Source organism: Python bivittatus, unplaced genomic scaffold (genome assembly GCF_059951505.1).
Source record: "Python bivittatus isolate LINGU-HERP-01145 unplaced genomic scaffold, Pbiv_v1 ctg000570_np1212, whole genome shotgun sequence".
Lineage (NCBI taxonomy): Eukaryota > Metazoa > Chordata > Lepidosauria > Squamata > Pythonidae > Python > Python bivittatus.
The window spans coordinates 14257712-14279584 of NW_028277097.1; the positions used below are offsets into that span (position 1 = coordinate 14257712).

Sequence of the window (21873 nt, forward strand, 5' to 3'; positions counted from 1 at the left end):
CTAACCCTCCACTGTCAAAATTTTGGAGGTGAGATTTTGAAGCCTCTCCTTTTTAATTTCAAGACAGCCAAGGAGCTCTTGATAGGATTGAAGCTAATCTTTGCTGTCTCTGAAATTTAATGCTTTTCTGATCCATTTAGGAGTAATGTAACAATTTAGGCAAGTTATTAAAGGTAGCCAATGTGCTCACTCCTAAGAACTAATCATACACAGAAGATATAGTTGAATCTAAAGATAAAAATGGCCTCAATCTGAGCTCAACTCCTGGTAATTTTCTGGGCCAAACCACATACATTTTTGCTAAGAGAACAGAAATGGTTTTCCATTGTCACCTCTCTTTTTTTAAAACTTCCTAGTCTAGCCTAGTGTCCTGGTACTTTTTGATTCTCTCCCATCCAAGTATAGCCATACCTAATGCTGCTTAGCTTCCAAGCCAAGGCAAAATCAGCCAGGTGTTTCCCTGAGTTAGAAAAAATTAGGGAAAAAAGCCAGTTTGGTTTAGTGGTGAAGGCACCAAGCTAGAAAGCAGGAGACTGAGTTCTAGTCCCACTTTAGGCATGAAAATTGGCTGGGTGACTATGGGCCTGTTCCTTTCTCTCAGCCCAACTCACCTCACAGGGTTGTTGTTGTGGGGAAAATAGGAGGAGGAAGGAGTACTGGGTATTTTTGCCACCTTGAGTTATTTATAAAAATAATGAAAGCAGGATAACAAATCTAAAAAAAAAATGTGATATGACCCCCTCCCCCCCAAAATATGGTTGAATATACAGTAGGGCTGCCAGCATTTTGAAGGGGCTTTTCATTTTTCATGAAGATTGAAATAGCCCAGTAAATAGAACTACAAACACACACACAAACACACACTGGCAATGAAGCCAAGCAACTACTTCTTGACGTCTGGTGGACCAGCATAAAGCATATTCTGGAAGTACAATATAGTACCTTAATGGCCAATGCTAATTTCATTTCATCCACAGTATTTTTGGGTACAATTAATAATTTTGCCAGGATCCCTGGGCAGCTACTGCCAGTTAACCCTAACCAATTAAGTATATCAATTCAGTATCTGGTGGGTCTTCCTTTCCCAAGAATTCCAAGGTCTGAAGAGGTGAAATGTGGATTGCAGTTTTCCTGGATTTTATTTCTTTTTAGTTCTCAAGTTCTTTCCACTTAATTTATGAAGACATTTGAAAGCTTTGGTAAATTTGTATCTGATATTTCAGCAAATTAAAATCTCACCCTCTCCAACCTCTGCATGCCAGCCATGTATCTCCAGCTCCTCCTTCAGCTGAGGAGTGTCATATGGTAGAGCATTGTCACCAAGATGAAGTCTTGAGTGAACAGCCCCATAAATATATCAAGGTCTGAAAAATGTGTCCTTGAATTTCTATTCACCCCTGTTGGAAACAAGCATTATTAGAAGCCCATATCCAGTAGAATGGAAGAGAAACACCAGGATCATCCTGGTGCTGGAAAACGTAGATCGATGAACATTTTAAATGTGAAATTATCTAATTTGCATATTCTGGAGCAATCTGTGGATTGCCCAGTCTCCTTCAAACTGTGTACTAAAAATTCAACCCAAAGTATCTACATGTGGGAAATGATGGATGTGTTAAAGAAAGTTGCGTATAACAAGAAAAGACTTTAACCCCGTAAGATTCAAGGAGTTCAACAGTTTTCAAAATTCCTTGGATGATCTAGATTCGATCGATATCTCTTAGACTATCTTCTTTATAGGACTGGTGAGGGCAAAAAGCACATGGGTATATATGAGAGATGGAAAACATATACTACCTTGAGGTCTTTGGTAAAAAGGTGGGATACATAAATATTAAATAAAATAAAATGTAGCAGCATGGTTGTTAGCTCAGGGGGAAAGCAACCTCATTATGCTTTGTTTACTTGTTTCTTTCCCTTTATTTATTTATTTTTTCATGAGTGTTAGAATTTCAACATTTGTTTGCAGATGTAAAAGTTAATCCCCATTTCTTCCCCGCACGAAAGAACTCAGGTTGCAGGAACGATATCTACTCTGAATCAGAGCAAAATGCCTTCCATCTCCAATCATTATCATAGCAGGATCACTTCTGCAATTACCCATCTCTTCATTACCTATGCATGGAATTGATGCATGAAGAAAAATGTTCTTTTCTCCTCCTTCCACCCCCTGCCCACCCCAATGACCTCTGCTGACTTAAGCAAGTCAAGCCAGAGAAACCTCCATGCACTGACCCAGGAACTGTTGATAGGAAGGAACCTAAATGATTTAATGCAATGTCTCTGTCTTTGGCCTTACCAATTACGAGAAATACCAATAATCAGTAGCCTGTTAAATTGGGACTTTTAATAAGATGTTAAAGTAGGAGGCAGCCTCTTAGTTTCTCTTCGCTGCTCTCATTCCTGTCCAGCCAAGTACAATTTTCACAAATGGTGATTGCTGAGATCTGGAGAGCTCTGAAACAAGTCTGTGGGGGGGGGGGGGGAGTGTGATTTGTGGTCCACTTGCAGTACCATGTGTAAAAAACATCTTGGCTAATTTTTAAAAAAATATTTCCTTGATTGTGTTTCCCTTATCTAAAATCCACTTTTGTTCTATTTCAGATGCTGCCAGTTGCAACTCGATGGGTGTTTCAGCCTAACAATTGTAGAAATGAAGGAAAGATTTGGGGTTCAGGGTAGCACCCTAAACAGTTTCTAGAAAAGGTCGAAGTGGAGACTTAACACAGGTCGGCTGGAATGCGAATCTCTGTGTAATTGTAGCCATCATCAGCAATTGGTCTCTGATAGCATGTGGTTTCCAAGCTGTAGTCCTTGAATCTTGAAAGACCATTTCAGGCTGAGGAGGGGATGCTGGTGTGAGTTCCTGATCTGCTGAGTCTTCTTACAGTGGGTGGAGAATGAGGTAATTCCCTTCCCTTCCATCTACTTAGAATCCATGATATCTTCCCGACAGAGAAACTCTCGTGACACGTGTGGTTCACAAAGAAGGTTTACTCATGCGTAACGTAGTAGTCACAAGCAAAGCCAGGACTGGCTTGGTACAATTGCATCACTTGTTATATTCCCCCCTTCCCGCGCTTTTTTCCCGGCCCGCGATCACGTTGCTGCTGCGGATTATTGGCCCCCCCAATAATCCCCCTTGATTGTCCATGATGGCAGGTTCGGTCAGGGTCCATTGTCCTTGATGGGCAGTCCCCCCCGGCTTGGGTTGGTCCCTCCCCGTTACGTGCAAGCCCGCGGGTTCTGTGCTGCGCGCGATCTTGTTTCGCTGCCTGCGGCCCCGTTCATTGTTGGCTCGCGCCGTTATCAGTTTATAGTTAAAAGCTTCCGCTGCGGTTTTCCTGTTTGGCTGGGCGCAGGTGGCCCGTTAATTAGCGGCGCTTTCAGTTCCTCTTTTCCCCGCTAGCTACCGCCGGTGGAGTTCGCTGGCTACGAGCTTCCCCGAAGCCCCGTGCTGACCGAACCTGACATAGTGAATGATCAAGTTTAAATGTGAACCTCTAAGGCTGGATTTCCCCCAACATACAAATTTAAAATGCGAAGTTGGCTAGTTTGTGACTCCATTGTAAAAAGCAAAACAACTGGATCAATTCAGTAAAGTATGCTTAAATGAACCATGGGTTAGTGTGGCATATGAACGTAGCCAAAGAAAAATACCCAAGAGTCATAGGTTTGGTAACTGGGCCAAGGAGCTCTGTTAAAAAGGATGTTCCTATCCATGTGAAAAGGAAGGAAATGGGGAGGTCACCCTCTCACTGACAAAATTGGCAACTAGAGGTGGTTGCACTGGGATAGAAGTATGAAACCCTGAGTAATTACAGTACTGTAATCGTAATACCCTATTGTAATACCCTAATCAAGGACCTACCAAGGAGAAAACCATGCAGAAGGAACTACCAAGGAGAAGGAACTATCAAGAACTACTAAGAAGAAAATTGCCAAGGAGAAAACCACGCTCCCACCAACACTGGCAGGGCAAGCTACTGTATATAAACAGGGAGCAAACCCCACACTCACTAGCACTCATGATGTTACCTAGTTGGGTAATGAAATGTCTTCCAGCAAACCACCAAGCTCAGAGATCACCAAGGACTCCACCTTCCCTTTATTCTTTGAATTACTCAGATTTTGGGCTTGAGTCATGCTAAGCCAAATGTGGTCATCAAGAAGAGCTGGGAGCCAGACTCAAGGCCTGAGGTGGATGAAAAACGTGATTGGATTCATTCCTTCAGATAGTTGTGCAGCGATTTGTGAATTTTTACTTCTAACTAAGCAGTTTCATAAACATTTTGCCACAGAGAGAAAAAGAAAAAAAAACAACTTAAGGAACTTTTGAATAGAACTTGCTCTGCCCTTATCTTATCCAGCTCAATTTTCCCCCACAGATGTTGTATTTGAAAAGCCTTCTCATTTATTTCAAATTTCATTTTGTATAAATTTTGATTGACAATCCTGGGTAGTTTCCTTCAGCTTTCAGAAATGTACACATACCACATCTGAAATGTTGAAAGCAGTAATCTGATTGCTCTCATTTTGAATTGTTTTATAAACAGCTAATGCCTCACAAATTAGATAAAATCAAGCCCATAGTCTTTATTGGGAGAAAATAGGTTTCACTCGATGAATCTCTGTAGTTTGTCATTGATAATCGTGAAATACATCAAACAGATATTTTAAAATCATGTAGATGATCCTATTGCCTCTAAATGATACAATCCAGTATTAGATTGTAACAATTCAGGGACCAAATCCATCCATCCAGTGCATGAAATATTAAAGTGCAAATAATTTATTTTAATATCTTCACTAGAATGATAACCTTTAAAGTAAAACTTTTGAGAACAAGTAAATGTATCAAAAGCAATTTCATGTGTGCTGTCATAAAAGCTTCCTAGGCCATACAACAGATTTAATGAAAATAACTTGGAAAAAAGTGAATAGGAAAAGGCATGATTTGTTTTGCAAACTATGGGATACTGCTCTGGGATATAACCTCACTTGTACAATCTCCAAAGGGAAGTCAAAAAGATTGCAGAGAGTGGCAGAAATTTACACCAATTTATAACACAATCCTTTTTGGTACACTGCAAAATTTGGAGAAGTGTGTATTTTGAAAAATAGCTCTTTTTCAGTTCATATATTGCTCTGTGGAACTTAGGGTAAATATGAACCAAACCAATTTTCCCCCTTCCTTAATTATTAATATCTTTTTTGTACATCTTTGATTTGCAGCTTTTAATTTTATTGTACTGTATATTAAAAGTTACTAGCTGCTTTGAGAAATTTATTAAAGGATGGGCTATACATCATTCAACTAAATGAACAAATAAATAAATGATATTTCTCTGAAGTGGGATTTGATAATTATTTTCTCTCACTATAAAGCTATTATATTTAATACTATATTTTGTTAAAAAAAAGATATTGGTATAGACTGTTAACTTGTACAAACTTTCTCTTTGAGACATGTTTTGAAACTTATTTCTCTTTCCCACAAGAAATTACTTGTTAGTTACAGAAAGAAGCCCAATGGAAATTACATCAAGGGAAGATCAACCAGATCTCATCTTTCAGTCTCTCCTTGATCAAATCCTTTACACCATCTTTCCCCAACCCTGATGCCCTCCAGGTATATGGCCTTCAAACCCCAAAATTCCTAGCAGTACCCATGCCTGCTGGGAAATTCTTGAACTCTATATATTCAGAGGACAGCCAAGTTGGGAGAGGATGGTTTTATGGAGAACAGAGCATACTAAAGATGTTGCTATTTGATTTCTATATCATTGTGCAGGAGATGGTAAACAGAAAATAATATATGGGATGTGGGATGAAGAGTATCTGTTTTTCCTTATAGGGGGTGAAGAGTTACTCAATTTGTTTATACTTGCTGTGATGAAGGTTGGAATCCACTTCTTTATATATTTCTTTTCTTTTTCTTTATTATATTCTTTCTTTTCTTTTTTCTTCTTTTTTCCTGCACTTTTTATTCTTTCTTTCCATTCTATTTTCTTTAAGTTTAGTTTATATTAGTTTTTACTACTGTAATTAAAATTCTTAATAAAAATTATCTATCTATCTATCTATCTATCTATCTATCTATCTATCTATCTATCTATCTATCTATCTGGTGAAAAGATGGAAGAGAGAAGATTCAAAAAGTCCTAGGCAGGGTTGAAACTAAAGCTGAAATGAAAAGGATGGAGTTTAACAGGAATAAATGTGAATTTAACAGGACTGAGCATATAAACACTACCTGTCATCCTGTCACATGATTGCCCAAACAACCAAGTGTACCTAGAGGTGATAAGCTCACTATGGGAAAACAGCCAGAAGTAAAACAGATAAGGTTTTCATATTCACACAAAATGTCTCATGGAGATTAGGTGGGGAGCAGAAGAGGCACGGGGGAGGACAGGAGGTTGAAACAGATGAAGGAGCTGGCAAGAAAAGATTCTGTAGTTCAAGCTGGAGAGATGGCCAAAAAAAAGATAGCTGACAAATGATGTTGGATTCAGGCAGCTTTGGCTGCTGAAGATCTGGAGGTTCCAGCATGGAACAAATACCACTAAAAGTTTGTACATTCTGGGTGAAGATGGAGGGGTTTTGGGTGAAAATGGGGGTCCTGTTGGATTCACAACTCCTGCTCTGTGTTGTTTAGCCAGACCTCCCATATTGCTTATTATTTATTGGATATTGCTTTTTAAAAATCTTGTTTTGTTATATTGAGAGCCATCCGAACCTGGTCTGGAGTTGGGTGGCACTGAAATCCAACCAATCAATAAACGTGACAGATGGAGGATGATCAAACTTTGAGGAATCCTGTCTATCTGGCAGAGAGAGAGGGAGAAGATCTGAAGATCTAGGTGTGACAGCTTACCAATTAAGCTTGGTCTGAAGCCTTTGATTAACCCTAAGGGGAATTTAGAAGTTGCACATAACAATAGCTTAAGTCTAGTGATTTCAGAAGAAACACTACTTTGCAGTCAGGGAAATAGTTAACCACTGAATGGCAGAACAATTGGAGTTGTAACTGAATGTTTTTGCTGTCATCCAACCTTTTTTATGGCAGATCCTCAGGAGAAGGGATGGGAGGATCTGCAGATCTATTTGTTTAATATGTGCTAGTTTAGAAACTCTCAGGGAAACCAAAGTTTTTCAATCTTGCAATGCTACAGAAAACCACCTGATCTGATTCACAAAATGGTTTGTCTGTGTGATTTTGTTTGTCCAGTTCTGTGAACCCCCGCACATACCACATAATAGTAAAATTCTGCATCTGGGAAGGAAAAATATAAGGCATAGATATAGAATGGGGAAAACTGGCTTTGCAGTAGTACATGTAAAATAAATCCATGTCCTTGTCAACCACAAGTTAAGCATGAGCCAGCATGGTGATGCAGCTGCCAAAAAAGCAAATGCCATTAACAGGAGGACAAAGTTCACATCATAGGAAGTAAATGGTCTACTCTATACTGCCCTGGTCAGACCCCATTTGGAGCACCACAGTTCAAAAGGACAATGAAAAATGGGAGCAAGTTCAGAAGAGGGTAACCAAGATGATGAAGAATAAAGAAACCAAGCTCTATGATGATCTGGATGTGTTTAGAGAAGAGACAGCTAAGAGAAGACATCAGAACGGTCATTAAATATCTGAAGGGGTTTCACACCGAAGAAGGAGTGGGCTTATTCGCTATTGCTCCAGGGAACAGAACCAGGATCATTAGGTTAATGTTATAGCAAAGAAGGTTCAGGCTAGATATCACAAGGACCTTCCTAACTGTTCAAGCCATCTGCCAACAGAACAAGCTGCCATGTGAAGTGGTGAGTTCTCCTTCACTAAATGATCACCTGTCAGAGAGGCTGTGATGGGTCCTGCACTGAGCATGGGGTTGACCAGAGGACCTCCAAGGTCCCTCATGGTGCTATGATGTTCGGTCATTTTATGAATACTGTCTGTCAAATTAATGTTGCTAAGCAATCCAAAGCCAAAGAACATATGTCTTAAATATGACAAATTGCCTCTCTCCCAGCCTTTTGGGAGCTTATATATTTGGGGATGAGAGGTGCCTTTAGAAAGGCTTTCATTGACGGGGATGGATAGGTAATGCTTCCCTCTGGTCTTCTTGTTGGATTTTTTAAATCACATTTAATGCTGGTTTTCATGATCTCCACCCATGTGGACCAGAGTTCCTCTTATCAGTTCAGAAGATCATTGTGGCCTTTCCTTTCTACTGGACCCACATATTTCTCTCTGTATGGAATAATAAAACCAGTGGTTCCATTAGATTTTTATACATATACATTTCATCTAAAACATTCTACTTATGAGTCTCAGCTTTTCCAGCGATGCTGCTTTTAAAGCAGAAAGAAGACTCATTTGCACTTGGAACAGACAGGCTTTAATAATTGCAGCCTCTTGTAAAAATTCACCAAAGCATTCTTCTTTTCATAGTGCTTCCGTATCTATCTATAAGGCTATTCCATCTCATGATGGAGAGAAAATCATCTATTGCTTGCTGCGACTGCAGTACTAATATGAGTGCTTGATCACTTTTTAGATTCTTCTCCCCCATTATCCTGTTTTTGCGTGTCCCCAGCTTGATGCATTCTTGAGCTGGCAGGAAAGGCATAAAAGTAACATCCCTTTCACAAAAAAATGAACTGCAGAAACAAAGGTTCAGGCTTCTGAAAGCAGTCTAACAAAGTTTTGTAAGCTAAAAAGTTAAAATCGAAGGAGACAGGAAATAATAGAAAAAGTGCGTTTTACATTTTAGAAAAGTTTGTTATTTTATTTTTTTCTGACCCTGAATTAATCTGGAAACTAGTTAATTCCTAGCTTCAATGAATGCCTCTTGTTTTTGAAGATAATAAACATGCATCAAATAGCACATAGCAAGAAAGGGCTGATTAGACATATTTAAGCCCGAATAGTAATGTCACAAATAAATTACTGTAGCAATAATGTCATGTCTAATTTTGCAGAGAAAACAAATTTTTGAACAAAAGAAAGAACAGTTTTTCTTACATCCTTATACTTATTGAAAATTGCATTTTTGCACAAGACAACATTTCTTGAGGCTAATCACCACAGACAGATATCAAAAGAATTAACATTTCTCTGAGTGCAACAGGGTAACAGCAACTATTATAATTTCTAAAGCCTACCTCTTAAGTTGTCTGTACGAGGTTTTATTATGAAAACATAAGAGGTGCTTGCTAGGTGTGATCATAGGCACATTTTGTCTCTTGCTATTAAGAATGATGAGTAAGATACTTTCAAGAAGCCCACCAGTAAGGTACGAAAGCAACAACCTATATAACGTTTTTGTCCCCTATGAACTCTCGTTCTGATTCTACAGTACATCGTGGCACTTATTTTCAATTTCAGGTTACATTTCCACAAGATTTTACAATGGGAGAGAAGGCTAAATGACAAACTAGTTAGAGGTTGTTAGAGATAAAAAGCAGATCTGTACCCCAAGATTCCCCAAAGGGGAGGAAAAACATATATTGGACCTGAATAATGCATTTTACCCAAAAGGATGTACTGTATATTACCCAAAATACACAAGCCAGGTCACCCAAGTGACCCCACTATTTCACACACCAGAACAATCAACAGCATTCCAAATTATATAAAAGACAGCATAGGCTTCCTGAGAAAGTGGAATCTACTGATGGTCTCCTGGATCACCCCATCCCAACAACCATGGATGTTGAGACGATATATCCCAACATCCCCCCTAGAGATAAACTGTAGGCTATTTGAAACATCATCATTGACAACGCCAAAGTACATCTAGCCACCAGGCTCTGAAACTTCACATTTAGCCCAAATAACTTTATCTTTGATAACCCTACATTTCTGTTAGCTGTGGTGGCTGGCCTGTGATTGCGTTTGGACCACCACTCAGTTTAAAATAGCTACTCACCCACTGTAAGAGATAACATCACAACAACCCAAAGATGAGAAACAAACCTTGCTAATTCTTCCCCCGCATTTACAACAACAATTCCATTACAGGCCCACACAACATCACCTACAATGTTAGGAAACATCACTTACAATGTCAGGAGTGCCTTCTGATTCTCATCTTCTGATATCTGTCATCATGTGCTAACAATGCCCTTCCAGATTCTACATGGGACAAACTAGCCAGACCCTGTGCAATATCGTACATAGGAACTCAGAGCTCATACCAGCAACAAGACAGCAGCACATTTCAGCCTGCCAGGCCCCTCTCTCACTGACCTCAAAATATCAGGGATAGAAACAGAGAAACTTGGCCACCACTATATAACAAGTGACAATCAAATGTCAATCCAGTAAAAAAATCCAATCCAGTCCAGAAGCCTTGAACAGGGAGAGTAGATTTTTAGCCCATTAACTTTGCAAACTGATAAGGTAACATTCATCCCCCACCCCCTTCTATGAGATCTTCTCAATCTCAGCTATTGCATAATCCCATCCACTTGCCACTATTTTTCCACCCACCCTCTTCCCACCATTTAACTCTCTATATTTAACATCATGTAACAGCGAACCTTATCTTTGCATCTGATCCAGTGAACTCATGAAACTTTATGCCTCAATAATGTTGATCAGTTGAGAAGGTGTCACCAGACTCCATGTATTCTAACTTTGCAAAGGAAAGAAACCTTTAAAATACCTTCACATTTGTAATTTCATATTCAAGTAAGCCAGAAAATATCATCTGAATCCTTACCTGCTACTGAAACTTTGGCTGTTCGACTGATGATGGCCCCAGTTCCTTCTAACGATGCTTCACATTGATAGAGGCCTTCATCAGGTTTATGATGTCTGGAATGGACAATATTTTGTATCAAAAGAGAACCATTGGGAAACTGTTGTCTTCTTTCATCCACTGCCAAGTTTAAAAAGACTCCGTCCTTTTTCCATTTGATTACAGGAAACCCTTGATCTGATTCTGCAGTGCAGTTGAGCAAAACATTACTTCCCCGGGTGGTAACAGCATCTGAAGGCTCGATCAGGAAGTGCAATGTTGTAAATCCCATAATCTGTGTACCTGTTGGGATTAATAGCCAAGAATAATCCAGTTAGTCATATGCCAGGAAAGCCCTGTTTCTGCCAGATGAATATGATCACCAAAATGAGAAACTTGCCTGAACTTTTTTTTTTTTTTTTTAAAGTCCTTAAAATGTCCATTGTGGTTTTGCCTGGGCTGGAACATTAAACTTAATTTTGATTCTAATTTTAGGGGAAAAAATCTGACCACAATTTAAGGTTGTCAATGAAAATAATCTACCTAGACATAAGTGTTTGTTTTGAACCACAATGAAACCAAAATGAGGAAACATATCATTGATGTCACTTGTGGTTGTAGCATTACACATAAATATGCAAGGGTCAGAGTTTATATTGCAACAATATGAAATAGTTTCATCTCACCACCACCACCACCACACACACCTCCATTCTCTCTTGGGTGCTTATGTACCTAAACAAAACTTAAATTTACCTTGAAGTTTGCTTTGGAAAAAAAAAAATGATGGTAACTTTTCAATGCTCTTTAAGGTAAAGTAGTATTTCCCAAACACACTTAGTCAAGTATATATTTGCAGCCTAACAACTGTGCAAACAAAATAATGAGGAAAGAGAGACTAATTTGCAGTTTCAGAATTCAACCAAACTCCCCAAGGCCTTTGAGTTTCCAAATCTCAACAGCATGTTGAAAAAGAAATAGTTAGCATCAAATTCATCTAAAGCAGATGCCTAACAATATCTTAAGATCTAATTCTCTTTAGAGGGTTCCGCTTGGCTTCTACTCTAAGTGTTTTATTATTTCTATCTTGGTCCTCTGCACATAGAAGAATGTAATCCCCAAAGGATATCAATTATTCAAGAGTTTACTTGAATGAACCAATTCACAGAGAAGGTGAAGCAATTTCTGAATGCCACAGAGTCCCACCCCATATCATATATCTGATTATATGATATTCTTTACAGTTTCACAAAACTCAGTACAACAGCATTTTATAATTCTGAAAGGCAGGAAGACACCAAAAAAAGGTACTAAGATCTTTAGTATCCTCTGTATTGAGATTTCTCACAAACTTATTAAGATTTCCTAATATGATTTGTGTGTGTGTGTGTGTGTGTGTGTGTGTGTGTGTGTGCACACGTGCCTTTGAGTCAGTATTGATTCCTGGTGACTGCCTGGACTAGTCCCTGAATTTTCTTGGCAGTATTTTCAGAAGTAGTTTGCCATTACTTGCTTCCTAGGGCTGAGAGAGAGTGACTGGCCCAAGGTCACCCAGTGGACTTTGTGCCTAAAGCAGGACTAGAATTTATAATCTCCCAGTTTCTAGCCTGGTGCCTTAATCCCTACAACAAACTGGCTGTCTAATATGAAATATCAACACTTAAAATATGAGTGTATATCAAGGTCAAGAAGTCAATAGGAACAAATATTTGAAGGGTATGGCTGGTGTGGGTCTTCCGGGCTGTGTGGCCGTGTTCTTGAAGTTTTGTTTCCTAACGTTTCGCCAGCACCTAACTCAACTCCCCACACATACCCCCAATCCCCCCCTTTCCCCTCCCCCCAGATCTCTATAAATACCCACAAAAGGGTCACATCATCCTGGGCACAGAGAGAACTGCTCCTGTCTGTGCTCCTGCACTCTGAAGATGCCGGTCACAGGTGCTGGCGAAACGTTAGGAAACAGAACTTCAAGACCACGGCCACACAGCCCGGAAGACCCACACCAGCCATCGTATGCCGGCCGTGAAAGCCTTCGACAATACATTTGAAGGGTATGTTTTTTACATTTTCTGATCACTTCTGCACAACCTGGAACATTGTGTCAATCCAAATTTAGTTATGCACCAGTTTTAACTTTCTCAAATATTCCAACACAATTCTCAGCTTCAGATTGCAAGTCATCTTTTAAAGATGCAGATTGCATCTTTAAAAGATGACTTGTTAACAATGAAAAATACTTTAAAAAGGCATCTTCCAATATGCTTTTAAAATGTGGGGGTTCCTCTTGGAAGTTTCAGATTTTAATGGGGTAGAATAGACTGCAGGTGAATACAAGCAAAAATGAAATGAGCTAGAAAGATCGATCTAGGGGAAAACTTAGGTAAATTTGTTTCATTTACATATTCCACTCCATTTGCAGGAAGGTACAATCAAGATGTATGTGCCTTCATTTCTATGCCATGTTATTTTGTGCAATATGTATTTTAAATGTATGCCTCCAAAACATCCTTGCATACATTGCTAAGATCTTTAAGAATAGCACTGCAATTATGTGATCTCAAACAGCTTCAATTACCAGCCTGGAGCCCTTATTGGTGAAATCCAATTTCCAAGTTCTAAAGCACTAACAAAAAAATGTATTTCAACCAAATTCCAGAGACATGTTCTTAAAAGTAGACATAATATCCTTGAGAGAGGTTACATCTTTCCCACCACAAACACTATTCTTAGACAAACTACCTACGATCTTACTGAAGAAAAACAATCTCCTTATTTTGAAACAGTGGCACTCTATTGCTTTCAGTACATCAAGTACATAAAGTCACAGGAGTTAAACAAAGATTAACTCTCTTTTGATGCAATTACCCCTGCCACTCAGCTGCAATTTCAGTTATTCATATGCAGTCAAAAGCTACAGTTATCTGAAAATTGCTTTGGTATATGACGCTTAACAGCTTGAATAACTGGTGAACATTTTTTAGAATATGAAAGAAATTGAAACCTTCTCTGAAATATAGTGCCTGGAAACTCCAAAGTACTCCATCCATGAAGAAACAAGGGGCAGATATCAGCGGATTGTGTACGGCAGGAATGATCTCAATTCTATCCTACAAGTTGCTGAAAGCATGATCAAACCATCCTTGTAGTTCATCTTACAAAGAAGAGCTATCAAATTATAACAGCCCTTATCAGCTGAAGTCAAGAATCAACAATGGAGACAAGATGACTACTGTATAATTCTTAGATGCAACAGCTAATTAACATTAAAACTGGCTTCAGCCCTAATTTCCAGGCAGGTGACTTTGATTTATTTTGCTAGGGATCCTCTGAAAAATTCCATGAAATCAACTGTAATGGTTTGTGGAAATGACCTTGGAGACAGGGGAGAGACCCACAGCCAGGGGAACCGTCATATAAGAGGCAGCTTTGCCTGCAGAAGGAATGGGGGAGTGGCAAACATCTCAGGCTACAAAGGTGATGGGGAAGAAATGTACTTGCAGACTTGCAAGATTCTATTAATGTAACCTTACAATAAAGTAGAATTAGTTCATCTGGGTGTGCTTCCTGTCTGCAAGGCTGACACCAATAGCAATGCATGCTACATTTTTTGTTCCATTACAAAGACCTTCTACATAATTATTCTTTGGGGGGAGGGGGTGTTCTGTTTTTCATTTTCATTTCTGCAGTCTTCTCAGAACAAATCATGTTCAAATATAACTTCTCTTTTGGAACAGCCTTAGATCTAAGAAAGACTCCATTAATTAGAACACCACTTTAAGCCAACTGTCTTAGGGAACACACCACTAATATGACTTGATCTAAGGAGCTTTTCTATGTTTCTCAAGCAAGTAGGGTTAACACTTTGATTAATGTAAGAGTATCTGCAGTTTGATGGAACAGTGTTTTGAATAAAGTATCTTCCCCCAATTACATGAAATTAAGGAGCATCTTTAATGGTCCGTGACTTTTTAACTGCTACCTAAACCTTCATAAAGAGGTAAAAATGCTGTCCCTATTTCTTTCAGGTTTCATTATTTACTAGAGACAAATATAATCGGTACCATTTCTTGAACTATAGCTTTCAGATTCACCTTTTCATTCCTTTCAGTGAGCCAAGCGTTTTTGTATGTATGCATTTGCCAGAAATTTGCAGCCAATTCTGGCATACATTAACTTCTTTAAGTCAGAAAACAAGATGGCTAATGAAAAACTGGATTTCTTGCCTGAGTTTTGAATAGAACATGAGTAGACCGACCATATCTAAGCTGCACAGATCTGGATGACTGCTAAATGGTAGCACCGAGAGATGGAAAATCCTAATTCTTTGCTGCCATCTAATTATAGTCTGGAACTTGCTGCTAGATATGGTAGACCTAACAGTGGGTTCCAGCCAGACTTAGCTACATCAAGCCTCTTTCCAACCTCCTTCGATAGGATTTCCTTGAGTCTGTTCTGCTTAAAGACCCTCTGATAGCTGATCTTAAAACAGCAGCAATATCGGATGCTACATCTCTCATATTTTGGACATTCCATTTATCCTATCCTCAAGGCTTACTATAGAGCAAAAGGAGGGATCATCATTCATTTCCACATTTGCCTAACAGTTTTTCCCCCCACCAGAAATAACTCCCTATGAACAGAAGTATCTTATATTTTCTGGGAAAATAAAAGGAAGTGGAGAAAATTGTAAATGATTGCAGATATCAGTGCTGAATAATTTAGATTAGCCATTACTGGAGGACTGCTACAGTATTTACCTACAAAATCTGAATTGAACTTCTCACTTTTTTCTTTCCTTCTCCTTTCCTCACACTCTTCCAGCTATATCTCTTTCTCTTTCTTTTCTTTCCCAGTGCAACTTCCCTTTCTTCCCACCCCATTTCCATTCTGTTTGTTATCCATCCATCCATCCATCCGTCCATCCATCCATCCATGTTTCTGCTGGAAGAATGAAGATGAATAATGTTATCTGGTATAAGCAGTTTGTATGTGTGAGAAAATGGGTGGTAAATGCAGGGAGGAGATCAGTGAATCTCATAAATGGGGTAATTAATTTTAATCAGCAATTATTAATCCAATTAATACTTAATGTTTTGCCTTAGCTAGCCCAGCACGTTTGTGTTGGCTGGCTAGAATATGTGCACACATTCACATCGACACACAAGTGAGTGAAACATATAATTTATTGGCTTTATCAATGATTTTAGATAGAGTTGCCAAAGCAGCCACTCTCCAGAAATTTTGTCTGCATTTACCTTTTTTTTATATCTACTCTTCTTTTTGAGGAGATAATCTTACATTCAGCCATATCTTCGTTTGAGTAAATATTCCAGTAGCACACATTTTTGTACATAGAAAATGTTGGATTCTACCAGCGCCCTCCCAAATACAGTGAATAATTGGGGTTCCCAGGATTTCTGGTTAACATAACTAAGATGGAGAAGGCTGGAACAGGTTGTTCTGAACAAGAGGAATCAATGGTATCTCCTGGAAAAAGGTTTCCTATATTGCCAAAAGATTTTTCCCAGCTAGCAATTAATAGCAAATGCTTCTTGCCATTGGAGGTAACAGTCAACACCAAAGTTCTTTGGCCTTTAAAAGAGGGCATCTCAGGATCAAAGTTAATTTCAAACTATTTCATGTATAAAAGGAACCCACAGAGAGAAGGTGAGCTAGGAAGGCAACAGTCAGAAAAAGCAGCTTTGTTGATGATCAGCAGAAAAGAACCGTGTCCTGCTATACGTATGTGTACAGCAACTCCTAACTTCGTTTCCAGAAAGTGTGCTGGGGGGCTTTGTGATGGGAAAACCACACAACAAAACAAAGATCATAGCCCCTGAAAGGCTGAGGTATGTATCATAAATTTTCTTGGCTCAGAACCCTTTTTGTCAAATGTATTTAAAAAGTGTTGCTCCCACTGAAAGGAATACAACAAAGAAAAAAAATGTTCATATGTGATTATTTGTTTGTTTGTTTATTTATATTTCAAATTGGTTACTGCCCATCTCACTGCAGAGTGACTCTGGACGGTTTACGGTAAAAAAAATGAATTAAAATAGAATAAATATGAATTAAAATACATTAAAATACAACAAAATTCCTATATAAAAAATAAATGGCTTCCAAGGAACTGATGTTAACTAGAAGTTATTAGACTTGGGGAGCATCTTCAAGGTGCCAGCTACCCCCAGGGTTGGTTATATCCCTTCTTGCCCCATTATATTGTATTTCTTTCACTTTTTTGTTAAAGCACTTTCTATGTCTTTCTTTTCCCCCTTCTTCTCAATAATAAATAAATAAAGTGGACTTGCAGATTCCCCCCACTAAGAAATGAAGAGTTGGAGAAGGGGAACAGAAAGATTGTTAGAAAGGGAGAACCAAAGGCAAATATATGCTGTATTACAAATGTACGTTACTCCACAGGAGACAGCACAGATAGAAATGAGAACCAGTCAGTGTTTGTCGCCTACTCCCAGTTAGTACTGAATTGGTATAGCTAGAGGAAAAAAATCCACATAAAGGTTTGGATATTAATCTATCACCAAATGTAGGCATACATTAATTTATTAATTTGTACCTGATTTGCACACACACCCACAAATAGCATGGAACAAACATTAAAATCCAACCAGATAAAAACTAAAGCTGGACAGAATATTGTTAATGAAAGCAGTCTTCTGGATATGATGGTGCTATAGCTAGACCTCTATCTTCAATCTCTGCCAACTTCCCACAATTTATAAATTGTAATTATTTACTTGCTACGCTACCTGTTACTATCAGAACCATAAGCAAATGACTATTTTGATGACCAGGCAGGGGTTGTTAGTTTTCTATCTGGATGGGATCCTGGAAAGTTCCACCACCTTCTTTTTCCCTTAAAGCGACTATGTGAGCAGGTGATGAAAAGACATGAGAATTCTTCTTCTCAAGATTAGAAAATATATAACAGCTACTAAAGACAATCTTATACATTTAAAATGGAAGTGACCAAGAACAGAATCTCTCAACTGGAAAATCATGAGAAGTCACTCTATGCCATCTAAGACTGATTGACTAGAAGTGGTCAAGTGTCTTCAGGATCAGGTAATGAAGTTTTGATACCAGAGATATTGGCTCTTCTGAAAGATTATAAGCTTCCGTAGATACTTGACATTTTAGTAATCCTTCCCAACAGAAATACAGCTTTCTTTCCTCTGCATTTAGGAATTGCTGTTAGCTAGATTATTTGATTTCTCATTCTTTGCCATCTAAAGTTAAAGCATGCAGTGTGGATGCTATTAAAAATTGACTTGCTTCCATGAAGTTTATTGCTCTAGTTCATGAAAATTTACATAAATTCTTTAAGTGATCTTTTAGTGTATCTTTGCTACATGATAACAAGGAATAGGAAATGTGTTGTTTTACACTAACAGGGACTCAGTTATATTACTGTTTTTGGTATGGGAAACTACTAAGCACTTATCTGAGGCTGCATTATTGCACAGACTTCATATGAAAAGAAGCAACAATTGATCAAAACTGAATTTTTAGAGAAAAAAGTTAAAGAAATCTTATTGCTTTAGGCATCCCATTTATCTCCAGACCGATATAGATCTTTGGCCTCTGCTAAATATGAATTTAACAAGCTTTATTCGTCTAAAACAGACCTTTTATTCTACTTCATATGGCAACAATAATAGGAAAAGGGAGAGGAAGTTAGTAAGTTATTGGCTTTTAAACTTAAATTAAGCAATATAATATTGCACATCTATTTAGGATATAAATGTAAAGGTGTATACAAATCCCAGACTCATTAATCAGGAATCATTTAAATCTTGTTCTACTCTATATAATACTAATTCTTCATCAACAGAAGATAAGATAGACACTTTTTTACAGAGAGTAGGTTTGTCGCATTCATCCCAGGATCAAGTCTTACTTCAGTTCTGTTGCTTCAAGAAATTATCACTATAATTAAATCTGTGAAGTTGGAAAAGAGTGCTTGTCCCAATGGCTTGGGATCAAAAATAGATTAGCTTGTTGCCTCCCATTTTACTTGAAGTCTGTAGTGAAGCATTTTCAAACAAATCTCTGACTTTTAGTTTAATCAGACAAGCATCATAATGATGCCCAGACAAGACAAATATCAACTATTTGTTCTAATTGCAGACCTATTTCCTTGATAAACATAAATACTAAAATATTAACCACTACTACTTTGGCCTACAGATTACAGGGTGTTCTTCCAACTATTATACACCCAGTTCAGGGTGAATTTATACAGGGCTGCCAAACTTCTGACAATATCAGATTTTTCACTGATGTTCTTGTTTCTATTCCAAATAGACAAGACCTAGCAGATATAATTCTTTTGGACACTGAGAAAGCTTCTGATATGGTCTCTTGACAGGTTCTGAAGTAGGCTTTGATTTATTTTTGATGTCTGCAAAGTTTTATATTTGGGATTGGCATGATTTATTCAACTCCTAAATCACAGGTGATTATTAACAATGTGTCTTCTCTATGGATGAATTTATACATCAAGGATGCCTTATTTCTCCTTTTCTTTTTAATGTGGCTCCCTTGCCTGTATAATTAGAAATTCTAAAAATATGAATGGAATTACAATGGGGGCAAAGTGTAAGATTTTATTATATGCTGATGAAATGTTTATAAATAGATTGGGCATGTTCTTAATCTTATCTCATTAATGCAGTCTGAGATTCTGCCTGGTTAACTATATAAACTGGTATAAATCACATTTGATGCTACTAGATCACAGTAACAATTTAGAAAAGTATAAGAATTGAGGTTTTAGATTCTGTTCAGTCTCCTTTGTTTATCTTGGTCAAAGAAGTTCCAGAAACCCTTTTCAACTGGTAAATAAACTTAACTCTTGTTTTGATGCAGATGAAAAAAGCTCTGGACAGATGATCTAAAAGTGTTGACCATCCTCAAGGAAATATTTCAAAAAGTGACTGGATTTGGTGACTTCATTTTCCCACCTCTCTCCCCATCAGGTAAGTCCAATCTTCCCCACTGTATCCTTCCTTTCCTCCCATTTACACTGTCAGTCATATAAATATCATATACAAATAGAGATTCAGATGTCTTCATTTTTCTCAGCAAAAAAAGAGAAGGAAAATCTGGCAAACTTAGCGTGTATGAAGCCCAAATAACTTATTGCATGGAAAAGAAAGGGACGTGGTGGAGAAAAATGTAATGTGTGGTAAAGTTCTGAGTCATTATCTGTAATTAACTGGTAGTGGCATCAGCTGAACTGTTGATGAGGCAGAGATATGGTTGCAGACATGCTTCTAGTGAAGCAGCTAATCGATTTGATGGAATGACTGTGGGTGGCAAAGGGGGGAACGGTCATTAACTTTCTGCCAAAGAATGAGCAACTGTTATTCACAATGACAAGAGATGGCATGAGAACAGATATTTTTGGGATGAGTGGGGGAATTAAATCCTCAAGCACTTTTTGATTTGAGGGAACATTCTAATTTGGGGGGGGGGGGTTCCTATTTTTTTCCCCCCTAACCTTCAACATTTGAGTTACAGCTGCTTTGGATTGTGGAAAAAATAGATGGAAAGGTAGAGGGATAAAGAGATGGATATAGAGATGAAGAGGAGAGAAATACTGATATAACTAAAGAAGAATATATGATAGTGAGGAGACCCAAGAGAAGATGAGGTAGGGAGATAAGAAGACTAGTTTGGACAAAGCAATGTTTTAATATCTTACATTCTATTCATAAAGTTTAACACTGAGTCATGTTCTTGGATCCAGTGTTGCTTTCCTGCTAATGGAAGGCATCTTTCACTCATGGTAGAACTGTTTTTAACCTAGAAGAAAACTGGTACGTTAGAAGGGGAAAATTCTAATAATTTTACAGAAGTTCTCCTTCAATCTAATTTACAATCCATCAGTATAATGCACATACACACATACCCACACAACCACAGAGATGAGCCAGCCTATCAACTGCCTTGTATAAGCTATCCATTCATACCTCTGACAAATACCACCTCTACTTCTTTCAGCAGTCCAATGGCTAAAGAGGAAAAAGGAGGGAGAATATGGCATTGGACACACTTACTGAGGCCATTTGGCCCTTCTACCCCTCATGGTCATCCAGGATTTATTATCTCAGATAAAATGTGGCTCTCACCTATTCTGTGTGATGGCTAGTTGAGGAAAATCAGAGGAGGAGGGGCATGTATGGGAAGAAGAGTAAGGAAAAGTTCCAGCGAGATCACCCACCAAGCCCAATTCTTTATATGGGATTTGTCATTGTCAAAACTTTAGTAAAGATTCATTTTTGTGACATATACATGCCCCCCTTCTTTGTGCATATGTATTTTCTGCACTGAACAAGGTAATGCAACTGAAAGTTTTAATGACTTATTACTCATCCTGGAAGGCTGTTGAGAGAATAAACAGTGGCCAACCCTGTAATGTTTTTACTGACAATAGAATAAGCCTGGAGATCAATATTCAAGCAGTATGAACATGTCAACAGAAAGAAAGTCAGGCTAGGAAATGCCACTTTATATTGTGTCTACTCTGTGCATTTTCTTCTTAATAATATGTGATAAAGTCGAGAAAGGGGAGACAAAACGCTTTTGTGCTTCTAAATGCCTGCAGTTTCTCACAGAGCTTCACAGCTGGGATTATTCCACTTTTCAAAATATATTCTTAGCATATAAGAGCTAAAGAAAAATATATATTCTGAAAAAAATATATTCTTTGGTACGTTGCTTCCATCATTACAAAGCTGTGCAGTCCTATAGATTCCTGAGTTCTAGTTTTTGTCTTTTATTTAAAAAAGTGAATTAGATATGAAACTTAACTTGAAAACATTTCAGAGTATTTAATCCCAAGTAGAACCCTGTGTTTTATCAAAGTGTTAACCTCATGGCTAATAATTCCTCAGATCAGTATTTGCAACATTAAATACAGTTACTAGAGTTTAGTCCCATTGGATAGAATAAGACTTATTTCCAAGCAAATATACATTCCAAGAGTTTGCACTGAATTCCTCTAGCAAATGAATCAAAGTTCAGAAGCTAGGTATGCAGGTCAACAGATGGAGAGGGTTTTCATTCCCCCAAAGGAAGACTACAAGAGCTCTGAATA

The 21873-nt window shown here is 38.1% G+C and overlaps 1 protein-coding gene across 1 annotated transcript in view; it reads right to left on the reverse strand.

The window, feature by feature from the left end:
* DCC (DCC netrin 1 receptor) overlaps positions 1–16579 on the reverse strand; it is a 603623-nt gene extending 587044 nt beyond the window's left edge. Inside the window, exons 1-3 of the mRNA XM_088152996.1 lie at positions 16514–16579; positions 16109–16165; positions 10731–11064 (exon numbers count right to left, since the gene is read on the reverse strand). Coding sequence (XP_088009122.1) covers positions 10731–11064; positions 16109–16165; positions 16514–16579 — 457 coding nt within the window. The remainder of the gene's footprint in view (positions 1–10730; positions 11065–16108; positions 16166–16513) is intronic.
* Positions 16580–21873: the final 5294 nt, after the last annotated feature.